The sequence below is a fragment of the Euprymna scolopes genome, chromosome 17, assembly GCF_053919585.1.
Source record: "Euprymna scolopes isolate OS-2025 chromosome 17, ASM5391958v1, whole genome shotgun sequence".
Taxonomy (NCBI): Eukaryota; Metazoa; Mollusca; class Cephalopoda; order Sepiida; family Sepiolidae; genus Euprymna; species Euprymna scolopes.
Window position 1 is genome coordinate 88,858,911 of NC_136498.1, and position 23,320 is coordinate 88,882,230.

A 23,320-nucleotide genomic window follows, 5' to 3' on the forward strand; every position below is an offset into this window, starting at 1 on the left:
AACAAATCTAGCTTTGTACTGTTCTACTCCTGATGCTGTGGTCTTTTTTGTAAAGACCTATCTTGTAGAAATAACATGTTTATCTTTTGGGAGAGACACTACCGTATAGGTATCATTTAAGGCATCTATTTCTTTTTTCATGGAAATTTTCCATTCATCACAATGTTCTGAATTAATTGCTTCATTAAAGCTTTTTGGCACATTTTCCATTGAATAGCAATAGTCGATTTGATAGTCTTTTATATTGTGGACCACAAAAAAATGGTCGCCTTCTATTTTTGGGGGGATATCTTTCGACTTTATCATCATCATCATCATCATCATGGATACTCTTGTCTCCGTCATTTTTATTGTCTTCGTTTCTTTTAATTATTTGAGGAAATATAATTTCATCTTCTTCATATGATGGGTTTTTGTCTGTAAAATTAAACGTGTCTGTGAATTTTCACACATCGGATTCTTTTTATTTTATTTTTCTCTGGAAAAAATACTAAATTGGCTGGACTGTTTTTATCATATCCAAGAAATATACCTTTCATCGGCTTTAATATTCAATTTACTCTTTTTATCTATATATGCGAAGCAAGTTGAACTAAATATATGCATTCTGCTTAAACTTGTTTTTTTTTACCACAGAAAGATTCATATGGAGTTTTAAATAGTGTTTTGTTAAAACACCTGTTGCGTATATAGGCTGCTGCCATAAGTGCGTACATCCAAAGGTTTTTGGGGAGTTTTGATTCAATGAGTAGGCATCTTGCCATTTCAAAAAGTGTCCGCCACGCTCTTTCAACAGTCACGTTTTGGTGTGGCGATCTAGGAGCTGATTTTTCATGCTTGATATGATGGTTAATTAGTAAAAGTTCAAAGTCTTTATTGGTGAATTCCGTACCGTTGTCAGAGCGAATACGCTTTACTTCACCATAGGGAGCCATGGCGGCTAAATATTTTTTAGTTGCTAGCAGGGTATCAGATTTGTTCTTTAAAAAGTAAAACATTATTAAACCTGAATAGTCATCTATGAAATTCAACACATATCTATAATGTTCTCTGGCCATCGGTTCCACGGGACCGTTCAAGTCACAATGCACCATTGATAGGATTTTTTTGGCCTTCTTGTCTGGTATCTTGCTTTGATAGTTTGTCATTTTCCCTTGCGTACAGACGTCGCAGTTGAAGTTTTTGATGTTTGTATTTTCATTCCATCAACTACAGTTGGCAACTTTTTGATATCAGGAATATTGCAATGTCCAAGAATTTTATGCCATGTCTGTAGATCATGGCAGGTGGTTTTCGATGGTACTACACTATTTAAATAATATAGTCTTCCTTTTCTTTAATATCGAACACAGTTCCATTCGGGTATACCAGTTTTGATTTATTGGGGCTAAAGTTTATATTTGCACCTTGTTTTGTGGCAGCTTGTACAGAAAATATATTTTGTTTAAATTTTGGGATTAGAAGAGCGTTTTCTAGAATACAAAAACATTGTTCACCTTTATTGTTCTTTAGAGAGATTTTAGTATTGCCTCTTTTCAAAACAATATCATTTACTCAACTCCCGTCAGCTAGTTCTACAAAATGATTTTGTGGCTTAAAGTTGGGATCAAAATTGATAAAATCAGATTCCTTTGTAATCACATGTACCGTGGCCCCACAATCGACAAGAAAATTATTATTCTTTGTTGAAGCATTAAACGTACACGAAAATAAAAATGTATGTTCGCTAACAGAGCTCTCCACATTTTTAATGGGGTCGCCATTTTGAGTCCTGTATCTACATTGGAAACTCTTGTAATTAGGTCGTCCACAATTATAGCAAATAATTTTTGTACTTTTCTTCGGAGAAAAATTGTTTTTGGCAAAGTTGCGGTTTTTATTCCTTGCATGGGTATAATTTAATTTTGGTGTTTTTATGTGTGTATTTTTAAATTCCATAATATTTGTGGATTCATTTTGTTCTGTGATCATTTTTTCAGTTTCTTCGTAACTTCTGAGTGTTACCTTGAATTGGCTAAAAGTCATGGGTTTTTCTTTCTGGGTTATCACGGTGGTAAATGGCTTGAAATCACTCGGTAGTTCCTTAAGGACCATCGAAATTAACAGACTGTCACTTATAACTTCACCAGACATTTTTAAAGAATTTGCAGTCGTTTCAGCTCTTATAATATAATCAGTAATAGTTTCAGCTTCCATTCGTTTTAGAGAGGTCAGTTCAGTATATAAAGAAATAATTTTGGGTTTTCCTTTCGATAAATAATGTTCTCTCAATATGTTTAATGCTTTGCAGCCATCATCCAGGGCTTCTCTCATTACCAGTCATCACTTCGGTCATCTAAACACTGTATTAATTCCGCAAAGACAGTTGCGTTCTTTTCAATGAAGTCGGGTCGTTTCTGTTTTCAGGTTGTGTTTGAAGTACTTTGTGTGGCTTTTGGATTCGTAGATGTCCTAGAAATTTAACTTGCCACAATTCAAATTTTGATTCGGATCCATCGAAATAAAGACGCACGCTGGGTGCATAACCTCTAGAAGTGTAAGCCATGTTTAGTTTCAGAACAGTTTCCGATGATTTGTTATTCTAAACAAGTCTTGAGAGGTGACTAGTTTGCAGTAGACAGAACAGTTTCCGATGGTTCGTTGTTACACACAAGTCCTGAGCGGTGACTGGTTTGCAGTAGACAGTTCCACAGAGCAAAATATTCTTACCGTGTCGAGACGGAAAAAACATGCGAAATTGCTCCAGAAAAGGTTTGATATTTATGGAGCAATTCTGGTTTCTGATTGGTTGGTAGCAGAACGTGAATTAATTTGATTCGTCAGTTCCTAGCAGCATCGTTTATGAATAGAATCGCCCGACTGTGTAGGATCATACCCCATTATACATCCAAAATATTGCAACAGCCAACCTAATAGGTCCTGAACTGTCATCTAAGCTTCAGCCCCTGTCCCAAGGACGAAATGTTGCATCCTTTGCTTGTTTTACAAGTATTTTAATGATGGATGCTCTGACGAACTACAAGCTCTTGTACCCCCTCGATGAAAATACCCCCGACAAACCCTACAAGCAGCGAAGCCCCACCCCTACACAGTAGAGATCCCTAGATGTAAGAAAGCCTTCTACTCTAATAGCTTCTTCCTCAGAACTACTAGACTTCTCTTTCAGGTTTCTGCTTCCCCAACTGTACTGACATGCAGAAGTTCTCATGTAATGTAAACAGACATCTTGCTGCTAAACTCTCTACATAATACCTCTGCAACTTAGGTCCCTGATAGTAGCTCCCTACATCAAAGTGGCAATGTGCCTTGCTTGGTTAGAAAATGTAATAATAAAAAAAAACAAAAAAACTGGTAAAACCAAGCAGGAAACCTATGTAAAAAAAATAAATTTATTGGACTTAAGGAGTCGGAGTCGGATAAAAAATTCTGACTCCGACTCCTCTTAGAAATCCGAATCCAACTCCAACTGAAACCTCTGACTCCAACTCCTCAACCCTGTATATTACTCTGTGTGTAATATATATATATATATATATATATAATTTTTACTTGTATATATTAACTAATATATGTTTTAAGGTGGCCTATTAATTCGGACAATAATCAAAGATAAAGTATTCCATGAAAGGAATAAATAAATATACACTGTGGCTTGAATACTGGAAGAGAGGTTTATTTACGTATTTATATAGAGACAAATAAAGCGTGTTAATCATTCATGGAGGAAGACTCTGTTTTTTCACAAGGGTCCAGTGAAAACCGGTGACTCGGTTCCTTATGTAGAATGTTCCGGGTTATCTCCACATAACACCTCCTCCCAAGCCAATTTCTCCTTGGAGAATTTTGCTTAATACCGTTTGTTTTTAGGTGTGGGGCTCAGTCGGTTTACTTTTCTTTTCACCCTTGTACTTTTTCTCCTCAACACCGTTTGAGGGAGTGGAGCTAGTGGTGAAACTGGTACTCTCTAACCTGGAGTAGAAGATACTACTCTCGGAGTAGGTTATGTTATGGGTAGAGGAATATTAAAAGAATCATACAATACCTCTAAGGGCAGTTCATTATCTTCTGCCTGTTTGTAGTCATCAGTGTGTCGAGCTATTAGCTGATTCATATGCCTGCGACAGTCAAATTTACTACTTACCGAATATAGCATGTGTTAAAGTAGATTAGTAATAGAAGAAAACACAAACGCTATGTTTTTTGCAGGACGCTTTATTCTTCTCACACACGCTGTACAGGATCCAGGTCCCTCCTGCCCACTTCCGCTCCTCCTGATTCGCTCCCTCTAGGGATAGCAAAGAGTTAAAGTCCCTGCGTTCATTCATACACTGACATTAATTATATTTTCTCTCCCCTTCCTTTTTTTTTTTTTATTTTTATTTTATTAAAATATTTTATTTATTTACTTTTTTAAAAAATTTTTGACCTTCATCTGGTTAGACTACCCTTGGGCCTGGAGGATTATTATGCCTCTTATTAAAAAAAACAAAAGCAAAAAAAAAATTATATAAACTCTTCTGGCATTTTTCCTCTCTGAAGAACGTTTAAAAGTTCAGATCGATATGCTCCCCTCTTAGTGAGTGAATTTGCAAGCTGGATCTTCCCTGGGCACCATTTGATAGACACCCAGTTATTGTATTGCATTTCACAGAATGCAGCAATGTCAACTCGTAAACGCATATCATCAACTAGTTTAGTTGACTGTAATGCTTCGATAATATTCTTATTATCCACAAAAGCAGTGATTGGTAGGCTGCTTTGCTTTAAGGATAAAAGATCAGTTATCATCTCTCTGTAATACATTGCTGCTTCTAAACCTTCAAGCAAAGCCAAACCTTCTGCTGCTATTGTTGATTTAACAACTCTCCTTATCTTTTTAGCCTGCCAGGCTATTGGGCAGCAATTTTCAAACCTGTCCTTTAACCATACCAGGTAAGCCCCAACGCTACCTTTTCCATCATTAAGGTTTCCCAGAGCAGCGTCTGTAAAAACAAAAACCTCCCAATCGTTAGCCTCATGTCCTTTTAGTTGTGGGTATAGTTGAGTAGATTTGATTTCTTTCAAATGTCTAATCGTTTTTATAGCTCGCATCAAGTCACCGACTGTTGCTTGATTGAGCTATTTGACATATAACCTGCGTGATCCAATGTCACACCATCAACCCCTTGTGTTATATGGAAACCAATGTATTTAAAATCACCATCTTCAATTTTTCCGGCCAGGAATCTTGTGCATAATTTGGTGATTACTGTCTCAAAATATTTATTACCGGCATAAAGAAAATCATCTACATGACAACATATAATGCCTGACAGGCACCCATTCTCTGTTCTAATAAACATGGCAGGGTCAAGCTTTGACTGCTTACATCCCAAAGAAAGGAGTTCATTTTGAACACTCAAGAAAAATTGTCTTGCACCGTCTTTGAGGCATATAAGCCATGCCGCAGTTTCCAAATGAAACCTTTGGGGGTATTGCTCTCCACTGGTGGATGAATGTACACGTCACGGTCAAGTTTTTCTCCTTGCAGGAATGCAGATTTAATATCTGTTGTCTTGACTCTCCATCTTCTGCTCGAGGCAATAGTGAGAAAAGTTCTCGTTCCTTTTCCGACTGTTGGGTGATCTTTGGCAAGGAAACAATATTCCTCAAATCGTCGAGCTACCAAACGTGCCTTGACAACCCCATCTTTAGAGGTGATCACCCACCTAGTGGATATGGTATTTTGGTCTTTGTCTTCCACTTCATCATGTGCAGAAATCTAAAAGTTTTTGTAACTCTTCTTGATTGGCAGAATCACACTCCAGTGGTTGTGCTTTATATGTGTCCTCTGTAACATGGACCAGTTCATTTTCATAAGAGGGATATCTGAATTAACAACATCCGTTCTTATAGTGACATTGTTTCCAACCATGTAAACTGGTATCATGTATTCACCACAAGTCTTCAATTTTCATCCTCCTCCAAATTTAAAAACTTTGTGTCCCTCCTGGTATGTGATTTTGTTTTTATCAGCTTCATTTAAAGAATCCATGTAGCTTTTTAGCCATGTTTATCCACACACTGTACTGGAACAAGCACTATCTAAGACAGCACAGTTTCTGGCCTCAGCTCCCAGCTGTGATATTTCCTGCTTGTGGTATCCAGTGAATAAAACGGCATTTTCTTCTGCAATATTCACTTTGGCCATATTTTCCCAACTGTCAGGACATTTAGCTATCATGTGTCTATAAGAGCCACATGATCTGCGAGTTAAATAGTTTCCGTCAAGTCCTATAGGGTTGCAGCCATCAGGACATTTTCCTGCCAAGTGTCTGTAAGACCCACATGATTTGCAGTTTAAAATATTCCCGTCGACTCCTGTAGGGTTTATGGGTTTGGTTCCTCTTTGAGAAGACGCAAAACCAGATCCTCGGTTCCCTCTTTTAGGATGATACCCTCTCCTGCCATATCCCTTTTTAACATAGCCAGCAGCCAACAAAGCTTCTTCATTTTCAGCAAGGAAAGCTGGTTCAAATCTGACACTGTTGACGCTCTTTACTTCATCGCCCTTGAATTTGTCTCTATTTTCATAATCCATACCAGTAAGGACTAACATTTTTTCCTCCTCAGAAATTTTGGAATTCCGTAAAAGTTTGAAAGCCAGAATTTCTGGTGGAAGTTTCATATTCTTTTTTTCTATTTTTCTATATCTATCGTCAAACATGGCAATATATTCATTCACAGACTGATTCTCGTTTCGAGAGAATCCATCAAAATCTTCAAATTTCTGTAAACAATCACTTAAATCGTCCTTTCCTAAATGTTTATCAAGAAAAGCTATCAAAATATCCAGACCATTCTCCTGCTTTAACTCGGCAATAGATAATTGAGAAAAAACTTTTTCCTGTATCATACACTCATCGGACTCTGGTAAAGAAAGGGCCACAGCAATACCGGCCTTCGATTTAGGTAGTTCTGACACCTCAGACCAAGCCAAAATCTCTGTTTTATATAGTTCATAGGATTTTGACTTGTGAAAAATCGGGAGACTAATTCTCGTGGTCATTTTTCAAAGACGGTTTGCTTTTTGTATTCAGGAAAACAAAGTAAAATTATTACTTTGTTTCCTGAATACAAAAAGCAAACCGTCTTTGTTTTTTATTGTTGTTGTTTTCTTTTCCTCAAGAAAATTTCAAACAGAACACGTGTTCACAGTTAAAGATGGCAAAAAGAGAAAAACAAAATTTACGAACGCGTGCAGAGAAAATATCAAAGTTCCTTTTTTTCTTCTTTTCTTTTTTTTTATTTAGAAAAATATGAAATCTGATAATAAAAACATAAAAATGTTTTGTTTCTTCTTTACCGACGTTCGCTCTTTTTTTTTTTTTTTTTTTTGTCCACGCTCTCTGTATCTTTTTTTTTGTACACTCCAAAAGTGAATAATTTTAGTTTATATTCACTTGAATATTGTTTTCTTCACTGAACTACGCTCTACTACCATTTGTTAAAGTAGATTAGTAATAGAAGAAAACACAAACGCTATGTTTTTGGCAGGACACTTTATTCTTCTCATACACGCTGTACAGGATCCAGGTCCCTCCTGCCCACTTCCGCTCCTCCTGATTCGCTCCCTCTAGGAAAGCCCCAGTTCATAGAAGAGTTCCACAAACCCTGAGGACAGCAAAGAGTTAAAGTCCCTGCGTTCATTCATACACTTACAGCATGTGCCCAATTCTTTTCATAATCATTCCCTCCTCCCAAAAGCTTTTCCTAGTCCTATAATTCAAGAAGAATATTTTGTTACCAGGTTTGTAGAACCTTGTCAAATGATTTTCTCTCATTGCTGTTGTTCTGGTTGCATTTAGTAAAATTCTGTCAAATACAGATCTGATTTTCCATGCGAACATTAGTTCAGCTGGTGACAAACCGGCATTCGTGTTTGGGTTAGGAGGTATCTTGTATACAGACAAAAAAATTTCAAGACTCTTCTCATCAGTGTCCATGCCTTGGTGTTTTTTTAAAGCTCTTTTGAACGTGTCAACAAATCTCTGCGAGGCCATTTGACCTTGAATGGTATATTGCAGTTGTTAAATGTTCAATGGATGGGGCCTTGCAGAATTCTTCAAACTCTTTAATTCTTTAAGCTGGTAAATTGGGTGCCATTGTCACTGACAATAGTTTTAGGTACTCCAAAACGACTGAAGAGATGTTTTAATGCATCTATAGTACAAGTCGATGTCGGATGTTTACACTTAAGCACTTCCAGCAATTTTGTAAAGCTGTCGACAACCACTAAGAAGTAATGTCCATTCAACAGACCTGCATAGTCAATGTGTAACTGCATCCATGTTGCATCCGTCTTCGGTCATGGTTGTATCTGTACAGGTGGTGCCTTTGCTGCTAGCTGACACCCTCGATACTCTCTTACCATTTTTTCTATGTCCCGGTCCATATTAGGCCAATATGTATATCCGCGCATCAAGGCTTTCATTTTGGACATGCCTGGATGACCGCTATGGAATTCTTTTAGCATTTTGTTTTGCAGTGTGGTCAGTATGACGATTCTGTCTGCATACAATAAAGTCTATGAGCAAATCGGAAATGGCGAAATTTTGGAGTCTTTCTTTGACTTGTCATTTAGCTGCACCTGGTTTTTCATTCTTACAATGAGTTCATCCGTTTCTGCTGCCTTATTGATGTCGTCTAGAGTCACTGGTAGCTCTCGAGTCATGTTGCACAGCAGTTCAGAGAGCTTTTTTCCTCTCTTAATGCAGCTATGCTATCACTGTGTCCTCTGAAGGTTCTTCACACTTTTGAATCAATCTGGATAGTCCATCTGCATGTCCGATATTTTTGGATGAAATGTACTCCATTTTAAAATTATAATTCAACAGAATTATGCTCCATTGTTGAAGTCTGTTTGCAGTGTTAGTGGATATGCCTTTTTTAGATCCAAAAATAGTCAACAAGGGCTTGTGGTCAATCTGTAACATGAAAATGCTGCCATGAATAAATCTATGGAATTTTTTAATTGCATAAATTATTGCTGAACTTTCTTTTTCAATTTGAGAATAGTTTCTCTCTGCAGGCAAAAGTGATCTGGAAGCATGAACTATTGGTTTCGTTGCTCCGTCTTCCAGTCTATGGAGAAGTACTGCTCCTATACCATAATAACTTGCATCTGACGCCACAATCAATTCCTTCTGTAGATCGAAGTGTGCCAGTGCTAAATCAGATAGCAGGCATTTCTTAATCTCTTCAAATGCACTTCGGCACTCCTTTGACCAAATCCACTTTCGTCCTTTTTTTAATAATTCATTCAATGGTGCTTTCAACTTATGCATTTTTGGGATATAATGATAATATAAAAATAATAATATTGTGCTAAACCCCAAAAAGATTGTAACTGGGCAATATTGCTAGGTGCTGGCATCCTCTCAATGGCTTCTGTTCTCTGAGGATCCGGTCTTATGCCTTGGCTATCAATGATTTGACCCAGATATTTTATCTGTCTTAAAAAAAATTCACATTTTTCAGCACTTAATTTGAAACCAAATTCCTCAATTCTTTTGAAAACTGTTTTGATATGTTCCTTATGTTCCTGCACATTTCTACTCTTTACAAGAATGTTATCCAAATATGCGATTGCAAAACCTAAATCAGCAAGCATTGTGTCCATTATTTGCGGAAATAACGCTGGAGCTACTTTCAAACCAAAAGAGAGCCTTTTGAGTCTGAAGAGTCCTAAATGGGTATTGATACACAAATATTTCGAACATTCTTCACCGACTTTTACCTGAAGGTAAGCCACAGATAAATCAATTTTGGATAAAATTTTCCCTCCATTCAGCTTTGTAAAAATGTCTTCAGGGGATGGAAATGGATAACTATGATCCATAAGACGGCCATTGAGGCCTGTAGAAAAATCGGCACATACCCGAATTCTCTTATTTTTCTTTTTAACATATACAGTGGGGGTCGCCCACTCATAATAGTCAACTTTTTCGATTACATCATTTTCCTGAAGTCTCTGCAGTTTAATTTCAATATCTTCTTTTGAAGAAAAACGCACGTTTCTTTTTCGATTAAAAACAGGTTTCACAATTTGCTTCAGTCTTAGTGCACATACCTCGCCCCTCAGAAAAAAACCAACCAATCCTCTTCCAGGTCACTTCGTCGATAATTGAAATATCACTACCTGTATCCAAAAGTAGTTTCAGTGTGTGACCATTTATTTTGCTATCGACAAATTTTCTTTTACCTCCGTGTCTCACTTCTTCTTTTGACAACACCACATTTACTTTCGACTTAAATTTTTGTCTTGTTCGGCACTGGGAAGCTCGGTGTTCAACTAAACCACAGTTAGCACAAGGTTGATCTTTAAAAGGGCAATTTTTTCTTAAGTGCGAACCCACACCGCTCCAACATTCAAAACTTTTTCCTTTGTTCTTGGAAATGTTTTTTGTTTTACCATTAGGACGTGAGATGTAGTTTTTCCCTTTATCCTAGTGGTATCCCTTTTCACATTTATCAATTTCTGACATTCTTCTGTCACTTTTTGCAAGTTAATTTCTGGATCTTGCTCCATAATTGATAAAATCCTTTACCTTAAATCCTTGTCCTTCGGTGCTGTCAATCCCTGAACAAATATATAACACTTAAACATGTCAACTGACAAATCTTTTAATTTAAATAGTTCACATTAGGCATTGACTTTACCCGCATATGTGACAATATCATCAGTTTCTTCTTTTTGCATGTTCAAGCACTTGAAAAAGACTGTCTCTTTCACCAAATATTGAGTACAAAATTCGAAGAGTTTCCGAAAAAGAAATATCTCCCGGTTTCTTTGGTAAAATCAAATTCGTAAATTTTGTGTTTTCCTCCGTACCCAATTTCTGAAGTAGGAGTGGGATTCTTTCCTCATCCGACCATTTCTCACATCTTTTTGTAAAAATCCTCTCGAACCTACGATAATAGGCAGTTCATTATCTTCTGCCTGTTTGTAGTCATCAGTGTGTCATACCTCATTCTGGGTCGTATTTGAACTCCGCTAAAGAGTTGGCCCTCTGCCGAAAAAAATCTAGATGCGCCATCTTCAGATTTTTGTGACAACAGTTTCACATCAGACGATTCTCTGTAGTTTGCTGAATGACGAGTGATTCAAAACGTTTTTGCTGAATCAACATCCATTTTTGAAATTCAATTTGAGCTTTTTGTTGAGCAATCAAGCTTTCAGCTATCATTTTCATTAACTGTTTTTTGTTCGGAAGACATTTTTTTTTTAAATGCACAAATACGAAATCGACCTATACAAAATTTTGTTCCAAAAAATAAGATGTTCCCCTTCAGATCTCGTCACGGAAAAAAAATTTTGTTAGCACTTGAGAAATGTTCGAAGAGAAAAAAAAAATTCACCATACAAAATATCAATAGTTTACAAATTTTCAGAGATCCTTTTCATCTTTTTCAAATGCGTAAACTTCTTTTAAGAATTTCTTTATAACAGAAAAACAATTTCCACAGTACAATTCATTTTATCGTATTAACTAAAAACAAAACACCTCCGAATTGCTTTTCAACACGAGACGATATGACATCAACTTTTCAGAAAGTTCAAAGAAAAACGGCAATAAAAATATAAAAATTCTTTGTACTTGCGTGAATACTTGTCTTTCACTTTCTAAGAAGTATTTCCTTAATCGGATATAAACTTTTCAAATTTCACGCTCACCACATGCGCGCAATTTTTTTTCCTTTTTTTTTTTTTTTTTTTTTTTTTTTTTTTACTGAGTTCACATCTCGTCTCCGTCGCCAATTGGATGTGTCCTAAGGTGCCTATTAATTCAGACAATCAAAGATAAAGTATTCCATGAAAGGAATAAATAAATATACACTGTGGTTTGAATACTGAGAGAGAAGTTTATTTACATAGAGACAAATAAAGTGTGTTAATCGTTCAAGGAGGAAGTCTCTGTTTTTTCACAAAGGTCCAGTGAAAACCGATGACTCGGTTTCTTTATGTAGAATGTTCCGGGTCCAAATAACATATTAACGGTTCCCATATCATATTAAATTCCATACTTTCTTAGCTTGCTAGACGATAAATTAAAACTGGTTCATTTTACTTTATAACAAGGGAGACTCTAATAATTCAGTCTCCACATCTTATAACTTCTATGACGTTTTGTACAAGTTCCTGTGTACTGAGATACTGTTTCCTTTGCGTCATCTTCACTGCCACGGTGCAACATCTTGTCGCCATCAACAACCTCAACACTGTTTCTTGTAACCAACAAATGTCCATCTTGTGGCGCCTACATGTATCAACATCTTTGTTGATGCTCTTTTTTTTTCTTATGCTTGCCCCTGGGATTTTGAGCACCTCCTTTTTTCAGACATAGGGACCTTTATATTTTAAGTATGAGTGCCGCATTTTCAATAACAAAATGAAAGTTTTTATACATACACATGAAAGGTGTTTATATCAGGTCTTTTTTTTTATAGTTGCTTCCTTTCAGCCACTGATTGTCTATTTAACTAAAAAAAAATAAAACACTTTTCATGAGGAAAGTAACACAATTGTGACATTCATTGAGTTTTCTTCAAGGTTTTATTTGGAGAGAATGGACTTAGGTGAGGAGAGACTAGTGTTGTGTTCGCTAAATGATTACTTACTTTCTAACATAATGAAATGACTCAGATGGACATTGAAGTAATATTCATCTTAGATTCATTTTTTTTTTTTTTACATTATTGGCAATGACTCATAGCTTCCATGGAAAGATTTGAAAACTTTTGCTTATAAGTTTATCATTGAAGCTTATATATATAACTATACATATACATATATATATATATATATATATATATATATATATATATATATATATATTTACAAAGAAGTCACTACTTATTAAAGCCTGGAGGCCACTCGAGGATAAGGGTTAATGAGTGTTCAGTGGTTAAGGGGAAAATGTCGTAGTCATGGACTCCAGCATTAATACTGTGAGCTTCTGATTTCTACCCATCAACCATCACTCTTATAAACCTATCAAAGAGAAATGATTTAATAATTCAGAAGACATTTCCAGATATACCATAGCTGGAGATTTTGTGGAGTAATGTTACGTTGCGCAAGGACCCCAGGTTGGGAACGGTCGTAGTTAGTAAGTTCCCGCTGCAACAAAACCTAGCAGCCGACTTTTATTGATCGTCTAGTTTGTTTACGACTTTGGTTGTCATGGTAACGGCCAAGACAGCAGAGTTATTTCCCCCTTGACCGTGCATTTTTTTCTCTTACTTGCCGTCAGCTGTCAACTGCTTGTCATAACAACATTGCCGGCTGAAAGAAAATTAACATGCACACAAAAATCAGACGTAACTCAGCACTCCAATTAAGACGTAAGACACGCTGGCTTTTTGTATAAAAATATATTTTGTGTTAGAAATATTTTTCTCGTTCTGTACATAAAGATTTTTAACAGTTTACAATTTAACGGTGCGGCTTACTTCTCTGTCATTCAGTGATGGAGAGGGGGGGCGTTATGCTCTCGACAACGCACGTCTCCGCTCCTTTCTTTCTCCTTCTTTTCTCCTTTCTCTCTTTCTCTCTGCTGGACTCCAAAAATCACCTCCTTATATTGGCATGAGTTTCTGCTCCATGCCACTGGTCGATCAACTCTGTTATCGATAATGGATCACGCATTTCCCGGTCACGTTTTCAGTTTTCGTTGACAAATGCATTGCTGCATCTGACCCAGAGACACTGTAACCCATTTCTCTTCAGCTGACCGACTACTGAATTTGTTTATACACGTGCATCGCCAACCTCGTGCTAGCTTTTCATGACATTCCAATCTTCCATTGCAGTGCAAGGAATGTCACGTTTCAGCCAAAAATGCGTCTCCCCACAAACCTTCACTTTTGTAAACAAAAACATTGTCGTCCGATTTCTCTGTTTACGACATAATTATTTTTGCCGCTTCAACTGGTGGACAAGCGATATTCGATAGCCACCTTTCAAATCTTTTATTATTTTTTTTAAAGAAGTTTTTGTTTTTATTTTCACAGTTATGTATCGGATGGTCCCAGCCATCCATTACATAACAGTAGACCTTTATGCCATACCCTATCAAAGGCTTTTGATATGTCAAGGGCAGTTGCCCTAGAAAGGAAGCCTTCATCAAGAGATTCGCTAATCTTATGAGATACAACTGTAAGCACATCTGCTGTAGATCTAGCAGAATGGAAGCCATATTGCATGTCACTGAGGAGGTTAATTTTGCTGAGGTGGTTGACTACGTCTCTATTTAACACAGATTCTAGCAACTTACTCATGACGCACAGGAGACTGATTGGTCTGTATTGAGAGTAAGATGAGTGATCACCTGAATTTTTAAATACGGGACATATTGATGAGGTTAACATATAAACAGCTTTGTAAATATGGGAGCTCGTTCTTGTTGAAGCTTTTTCAGCACTATCATTGAAATGTCATCAGGACCAGTTGTTTACGGGAATTGAGGTTTTTGATTAGTTTGGCAACATTATGCACAGTATGTCACTTAGCGTGGTTTCAGAAACAGGAGGAAATATGGGGGATTACAGCCCTGATCACATAGGGTAAAATTAGCTGCAAAGTTTTTGGGCAAAGAGTTTGGCTTTGTCTAATGCTGACGAGATTATTTCAGGTCCATTGATGATGGTTGGAATAGAGTACACACTTCTATTCAGGACCCTGTTTGTTATTTGCCAAAATTGGTGGGAATCAAGCTGCTGCTCAGCTACTTTGAACTTGACAGACTGAGCATCCAACTCTCTTGCATTCTTTATTACTCTTACAGTGGTTACTGGCAGTCTTGAAGGCGGCTTTAGTACATCTATTATGTTGGAAGCAATGGAAATAGTGATTTCTATGCGCAATGCTAGCAGCACATTTTAGAGAGAGCCGCGGCTGGTTGTTAGGTTTTTACTGGAATTTTTTGGAGGGAATGAAGCAGTGTATACCTACAATTGACCATTTCATCAAGTCTGATACTGTAAAAGACACATTCTTTTTAAACATGGAATGAAGAGGTAGATCTGATATAAATGTACAAAAGCTATCCCAGTCAGCCATATATACTGTACGATCGAGAGGTATAGCGGAGAACTTATTACATTTTGTTTTTATCTTAATAGAGACTACAGAAGATCTCAGTGGGGATAGAACAGAAAATGAACATAGCTCAGGACAGGTTGTGAGGAAAAGGTATAGGAGACTTGCATACTGGCCATCAGTGTAAGACACACGGGTGGGTGAACAATCTGTGTTAGATCATAAGCAATGGAGAAATTGAGACAGAGCCTCCCCTTGTCATCTGTCTTGTTTGTGTGGACTAACCATTCTACATTGTGAACATTGAAGTCTCCACAGATGTGAATATTAGCCAAAGGATGAACAGATAGGATGTGGTCAATTTTCTCAGATATGCTCTTAAAGATAGTAAATCCATTGTTATGGGAGTGATAGAGAGCAAATATAAACGCAGTTGTGAGCAAATGCAATCCAAAAACACATAGGGTAATTTAGGCTCTTCTTTAGAGATGTCCTTACCACATGGAAAGCCATCTCTAATATAGGCACATATTCCATGTCGATCTTGGGGGTCGGATTAGGATGTTAAGAGTATCCTTTAATTACAAACTTAGGGAAATAGTGGGTCCAATACCAGCTTTACTTAGGAAGAATAGGTCTGGTTTGGTATCCAGTTATTAGATTTCAACCGCTGGAAGTTTGGAACATAGACTCCTGATGTTAGAGAAAGAGACATGGTAGTGGAGTTCTACATTGGAAGATGGAGTTCTGTGTATTCTTTCTGCAGATTTTTCATGATGGAGTTTTAGGATTTGTGGAATAGGTCAACAGACTTGGTTAGAGAAGAGAAAAGAGGGAAAGTAAGGAAGAAAAAGAACTGAAGAAATTTTTTTTTTGTAGCACATGATAAGGTAAAGCTGTAACAATTACCCACATCGAGAAACCCCACCAGATACTACTGCATGGTCCAGAATCCATTCACCAAATGGCAATACAGCAGCCCCAGTACTTTGCATCTCCTGATAGGATGGCTCCTTTAATGGTTATGCCAAGGTTCGGGTCCCTGACTATCAGCCCAGAAAAATGTTTATCTCCAGCACCCTTGTAAGTGACATAGTTACAAGGATAGAAATAGAAACAGAAGATTTCTGACATCTCAGGCTACTGCTAATGCAAAAATTCTGCCAACCTAGAACACAGCCTTTTCTTCTCTTTGTCAGAAAAATCACTCCTTCTAAACAAAGACTGAGAGACAAATTAGGGGAAGCAAGAGTTATGGGAACTGCTGACGATGCATCCACAATGCATTGGCTACCTTCCATAAAAAAAACTGATAATAATAATAAGTATTCTACTTAATATAAGTTCAGTTGTCCTGCTTAGAAGAAAGTATGGCAATAGGTTCCCCTCTCACTAAGTGAAATAAAAATTAATTAAATTGAAAAATTTAACATGTGTAATTCTTGAGCAACTCGGCTAAATTTCCTTGAGTCGTTTCTGACATGATTTGATTAGAAATTATCTACCCCTTTTGCTTACATTCAACACTAGGCAGCACATTTATTAGTTTGTCTGTTTGAAAAGTATACTTAAAAATGGAATGGCATCAGACGTTTTTTCTTTTTGCAAAAGGAATGTGAGAAGACGTTCAATTCAAAATTGGAGAACACATTTTTTTTTAGGAAATTTAACAAGTGAATCACGAGTCACAAATTGACAATAAATTCCAATAATAATAGTATTTGGGGGAGGGGTGATTGGGAGCAAGTGTAGAATGAAAAACAATTGGGTAAATAAATTAATACATAACTGGAAGAAATATTAATACATGATTGAAAGAAAAAACTCATTTTAAAATATTTTTTTAATGCTTACCAGGATTCAGTTATCAGGTTTACGTCTAATTCTTACTCATTCATTATCATTCAACTTTATGTCTACTGTTTGACCTGTTGCCACACCCTCGTCACCCAGCTTTCATTTAGTGATTCTCTTTTACAGATTTGGATTATCATGCACTTATCCTTGTCAAATTTACATTAGGTAAATTGATAAGTGCTGACGTATGGTTCCTAATATCTTCTATTATGTAAGTGAAAGATGTCTGTGTTTTTGTGCGTGTTTGTATGTTTACTTAAATCTTTCGTCAGCCACATTCAACTGGGTTGAAACTGGTACCATCTAAAAGAGCAATGCCTTGGACGCATAAAATGTAAAAAATGGTAAATTATTTTGTATAGACATAGACTTTTAAATGGGGGGGGGCGTCAGTTATTTCTAAACGATTTCAACAAATGTGCATGTGTCAAGCAGCATTGTATTTAAAATTTGTTTAAATAAAAGAATTTCCAATGTAATTTCACAATCAGTGGATTAATAGGTTGTCTCATAAGCATTAGTTTTCAAGTTCACATACACTTAATGCTGGTTGTTTTTTTTGTTTTTTTTTTTTTGTTTTTTTTGTTTTGTTTTTTGCATTTAAACAGGGTTGTTTTGTAATTTCGGCAGATAATTATTTTAAAGCAAAAAACAATATCCTAATCCTTATTTCAATTTTTTTTTTATCAGAGGTTTAAATCAACTGGAGGTTAAATTTAAAAAAAAAAAAAAATCCAATCCAATTACAATTCTTTAATTAAAACAAAAACAAAGCAAGCTTTTTTTATAACATTTTTAACAGTTATTTTTTCATTTGCATTTAAACAGGGTTAAAAGATTTGTAAACTTTGTATTATTTATTTGGCATTTTTTTATTGGGGGTTAATTAAATTGAAACAAAACATTTTTCTTACTTCAAGAGTTACATAAATCACATTTTTTTGACATCGTAACTGCTAATTTTTTTTTTAATAACACAATAAGTCATAATTAATCATTTTTATAACATAAAAACATTTATTTCCGTTAAAATAAATTCTACTTTGTTATTTTTAAAACTTATTTTCAGTTTTTGATGCAAAGAGGCAGCATTAAAGAAATTCGTTTAAACTGGTATAAAGTCATCAAAAAGTTAAACTGGTATAAAGTCATCAAAAAGTTAAACTGGTATAAAGTCATCAAAAAGTTAAACTGGTATAAAGTCATCAAAAAGTTAAACTGGTATAAAGTCATCAAAAAGTTCTCAATATCCAGAGAATAACTTCTTATCTTCGTATCCCCTCTGCCAAAATATCTGGTAGGGAGGTTGTTACATACTTCCTTTTTTTGTGTGTGTTTTTAAGTAGGATTACTGTATCTTTTATTTTTGAAATTGTTGCCCATGATGGAGTTGACATACAATAACGGAAAAGTGCTCAATATCCTTAGTAGAGCAAGTGTGTCCAAACCAACCTTCATGTTTATGCTGGGTATCCATGCTAGTCTATTATATAAGGGGCAAACGTGTGCGTGTGAGAGAGTTTGTATGTTTGCTTAAAACTTTTGTCATCTTTATCGTACAGGCATGAACCCAGCATCATTAGAAAGAACGATCTCTCGGATACATAATATCGAAAAATTGGGAAAAAATCCATTGTTTCATGTAGAAATGTTGTTTTGTTTAAAGCGGAAAAGGTCAGATAAAAACCTTGTTTTTGAGGTGGTTTGCAAATCGCGCACACACCAACTGTCATTACAGTTTTCCATTTTAAAAAGCTAAATTTGTGACATGATAACATCTGTGTCTATGTGGTGCCATCAATAAAGCGTTCACTTACTAGTTTAAATTATGCAAGTATGTACCCAGCACGTCAATTAAAAAAAAAATTTTCTGTTGCTTACAAAATTTTGCTTTCAGTTCACTTTTTTTCTGACTTGATGCTCTTTTTGACACCAACATGCTAATTACCCACAATTAATTAACCTAATTAACCACAATTAATTAACCTAATTAATCACAATTTATTAACCTAATTAACCACAATTAACCTAATTCACTACAATTAACCACAATTACCATAATTAACCACAATTAATTAACTTAATTAACCACAATTAACCTAATTCACCACAATTAATTAACATAATTAACCACAATTAATTAATAACAATTAATTGACCACAATTAATTGACCACAATTAACCTAATTAACCATGCTGTTATAAGGCAAAAGGCAAAAGGTGCTCACATCATCATATAGGAGGCTGGCTGTATGGTAAGAGATTTTTGTCTAGAAGGTATTAGTCTGAAATTGTATCTCATGACTTGCCTCTCCCAACATAGGCAAGTCATGAGACCCTTCGATGCTGCACACAAAATCCATAAGAGCACTTCAAGCTCCTTTATGTTATAGTAGCATTGACGAACATTGTGCATAAAAAGATATACCACAAGCTAAGAAGTAGAGAGATGGTTGTGTTCACAAAGTAACGAGAGAGTAACTCTGCTTGTTTAATGACAAAACAAATTTTGATATTGAAATAACATTTTAATAATCTTGTATGCTTTCAATTTCATTATGATCTGTATTGTTTAAAATGATCAGGTAAATTTGGTTCAATAAATACCAATGTTTCTATTGCTTTTGTTTTTGCAATAAAAACTAAATATTTTTTTGTTTTTGTTGTTACAGGGCTATACTAAGCAGATAGCATATATTGTCACACAGATGCCTCTGCCAAAGACATTAGCTGACTTTTGGCGATTACTTTATGATCATCAATCTGATACAGTGGTTATGTTGAACGAGTTTGACCGCAATGACAAGGTAAATATTTTTTAAATTCTTGATGTAAAGTTGTTTATTTTTCAAAAAGTATTGTTAAAAATTCAATAGTCTCTACTACAGTTATTTATTTATGTAATAAATGATCTCCTACTTGTAAAGCAAAATATACTATTTCAATGTAAGTTCAACTGTCATTATTTGAATGTTTTGCTTAAAATCTTCAACGATCTTTAAATGTCTTAGGAAACTGTAATTTCGAATTGAACTCTTTATTTAATTTATTTAATTTATTTAATTTACATGGATAACTCGTTCTAATTTCATAAACCATGACTAAATCAAAGTTTAAATAATTCATAATTGTATTCTTATTATAACTTGTCCTGTGGATTGCAGATAATTGTCGCTTAAACTGAGTATTGCTTAGCAAATTTACCTTTTGCACGTGCTAACCATGCATATTCTGAAAAACATTTTAAAAATGAACATTGCTGCAACAGTCTGAACAATAACGATGATCAAAGTTAAAAAGTAGTGCATAAACTAAACTTAAAAATTCACCCATTAAGTAAAGATAATATTTAAAGACCAGTTATTTTTAAAAGTCTAAGGGTATTCGTGTTTGGACACAATTCACAATCAGGTAGCATTTCCTGCATATTGATGACAGTGTCCAAATGCTATTGCTAAAGTTACTAATGTAATTATCAGCAAGCAATTTTCAAATACTGTGGCCAAGATTGCCAATGTCATCATCACAGAGCATTGTAAAAATATAGTGACCAAGATTTCATATGAAATCATTAAAGGGTATTGTCCAAATAAAATGGCCAGACTTCAGGAGTTATCAGAGGACATAGTTCAAATATGATCAGAAGGATTCACTATGTAATCATTAGAATGGCAGTGTTTAAATAAATGTGCTATATGTCATCAGCAGAAGGCATTAACAGTGCATAGGCTAGGATTAACTATCATCAAAGGGCATTCAAATATGGTGGCCAGGATTCCTCTTGCCATTATTAGAAGGCATTGTTCAAAAATTAGTATTACAAGTTGATTTTTTCTTTTAAGATAATTGTTATTTTATCAACTTGCATGAAAAGAGCTATGTAAAAGATGCTTAAAACCGTTTGAATTATGCAAATACCATAAGTAGTTCAAAAGTTATGAGAATTTTAATGCCAAGATTTAGGCTTTTCCGTGGACATTTTTCTTTAGAATAAATAATACAGACCTCAACATTTCAAGAAATTCGGTAATTTCGCCACCATTTATTTATTTTTCAAGCTATTCTCATAAAACTTGACACTCTTATGCAAAGTAAGAAGTTATAAATACAATGATAACAGAAACGCATGTACTTAGTACATTTTGTTGTTTTTTTTTAACGCTTTTGTGTACTAACAGCGTTAAAAACAACAAAATATTGGAAATCAAATTTGAAAAACTTAAAAATAACTTTTTTAAATTGACAAACTCAGAATAAAATGAAACTGATTTTTCTGCTTTCGTTTTGAAAGCAGAAAAAAACAGTTTTCTATTTTTAAGCAAATACAACGAAACTCGTTAATATACTGACTGTAGTCATCGCATTAGCACATAGTGAGTCATTTTGCAGTTAAATTCTATATTCTGTAATCTCTATAAAAGATAACATTTTAAAGAAATTTCCGCACAATTAATAATTATCAAATATTTACATATTATGTATGAAAATAATTCTGAAACTATTATCTATATGAAAATGGATGATATATACCGATTTATCTTATCAATTTCGAAATATTTTTTGTCAACTTTGCTCGGTCATAACTTTACTTCCTGTGTCATAAAAATAATAGTCCAGTAGAGATGGACTTCTTTGTTTATATAGCCTGTAAAATTTCAGCCATATCCAATCAAATTTGACTCTGCGCATTTGCATCCAAATGTAACATATGAATTGTAAACATTGAAAAAACAGTTTCCCTTTTTGCTGTCGTCATTTTTTACCATTTTTTTTTTTTTTTTTCATTTTTAACTTGGAGCATAAAAATATTGAACTCATAAAAGCAAAATAAATTATCATCATTGGAATGCTTATTTTATTCTCTTTCCATCAATGTAATTCTTTTAAAAATTGACCCACAAATAAAAAATATATGACTTGTTGAAGCATATAGGTATGTAATATTGCCGATGTCCACGAAAATACAGCATACACTTGTAATGCTATATACAAACACGATATCCAGGTTTGAGTCTGTCACTATCAGATGGCATTGTTTACATGCATAGGCCAGCTTCCTATATGAAATTCTCAGAGGGCATGTGTTTAAATACAAAGGAAAAGATATATCATGGAAGTGCATTCTTCAAATGGCCAATGTTTCAAAGGCGAGGTTTAAGTTTGTTGTCAACATATGGCATTGGTCAAATATTATGACCAGGATTCAAAATAACATCATTAGAGCACAGTATCTAAATACAATAGCCAGGATGCAATATGTAATCAACAGAGAGAATCGTTAAAATACTGTGGCCAGGATTCAATATGTCAGAATCAAAAGGGCATTGTTAGAATATGATGGCCAGTATTCCATATTCCATCATGAGAGATAGTTGTTAAAATATGATGGTCAGAATTTGATATACAGTAGCGTCTAAGACTAAGCGACAAAATTTTAAAAACTAATATTTACTAGAAATAACAACAGTGAAAAGCTGAAATTTAAAAACTGGTAGGCGTTATCATCCATAATAAAATACTAAAATTTGAATCATTTGCAAAGGATAGAAAAAGAATTATGACAAATATTTATTTATTTTGCAAATAGAAACGTCCAAAAGTAAGGGACAAATTGCAGAACGACTACGAGTTGTCAAAATTTCAGCTTTTCACAGTTATAATTTACCATATCGTCATCAGATTGTATTGTCCAAATATGATGGCAACAATTTCATATGTAATTATCGAATGGTATTATTCAAATACAATGGCCAGGATTCAATATATCATTACAAGTGTATTAACCGGGATGTAATATGTCATTATGAGATGGTATTGTTCAATATAATGGATTAAATATATGATAGTCACGATTTAATATATCGTAATAAGATTGTATTTCCAAATATGATAGCCACGATTTAATATGTTATCATCAGATTGTATTGTCCAAATATGATAGCAACAATTTAATATGTCATCATTAGATTGTATTGTTCAAATATGATAGACATGATTTAATATGTCATCATCAGATTGTATTGTTCAGATATGATAGCCATGATTTAATATGTCATCATCAGATTGTATTGTTCAAATATGATAATCATGATTTGATATGTCATCATCAGATTGTATTGTTCAAATATGATAGCCACGATTTAATGTCATCATCAGATTGTATTGTTCAAATATGATAATCATGATTTAATATGTCATCATCAGATTGTATTGTTCAAATATGATAATCATGATTTAATATGTATACACCATATTGTATTGTTCAAATATGATAATCATGATTTAATATGTCATCATCAGATTGTATTGTTCAAATATGATAATCATGATTTAATATCATCATCAGATTGTATTGTTCAAATATGATAATCATGATTTAAT

General features: G+C 34.7%; 1 protein-coding gene across 2 annotated transcripts in view; it reads left to right on the top strand.

Moving 5' to 3' along the window:
* LOC145296841 (receptor-type tyrosine-protein phosphatase alpha-like) overlaps window positions 1-23,320 on the top strand; it is a 978,869-nt gene that overhangs the window by 893,610 nt on the left and 61,939 nt on the right. For both annotated transcript variants that reach the window (XM_080142961.1, XM_080142962.1), the window contains exon 23: window positions 19,612-19,746. In XM_080142961.1, coding sequence (XP_079999087.1) covers window positions 19,612-19,746 — 135 coding nt within the window. The remainder of the gene's footprint in view (window positions 1-19,611; window positions 19,747-23,320) is intronic.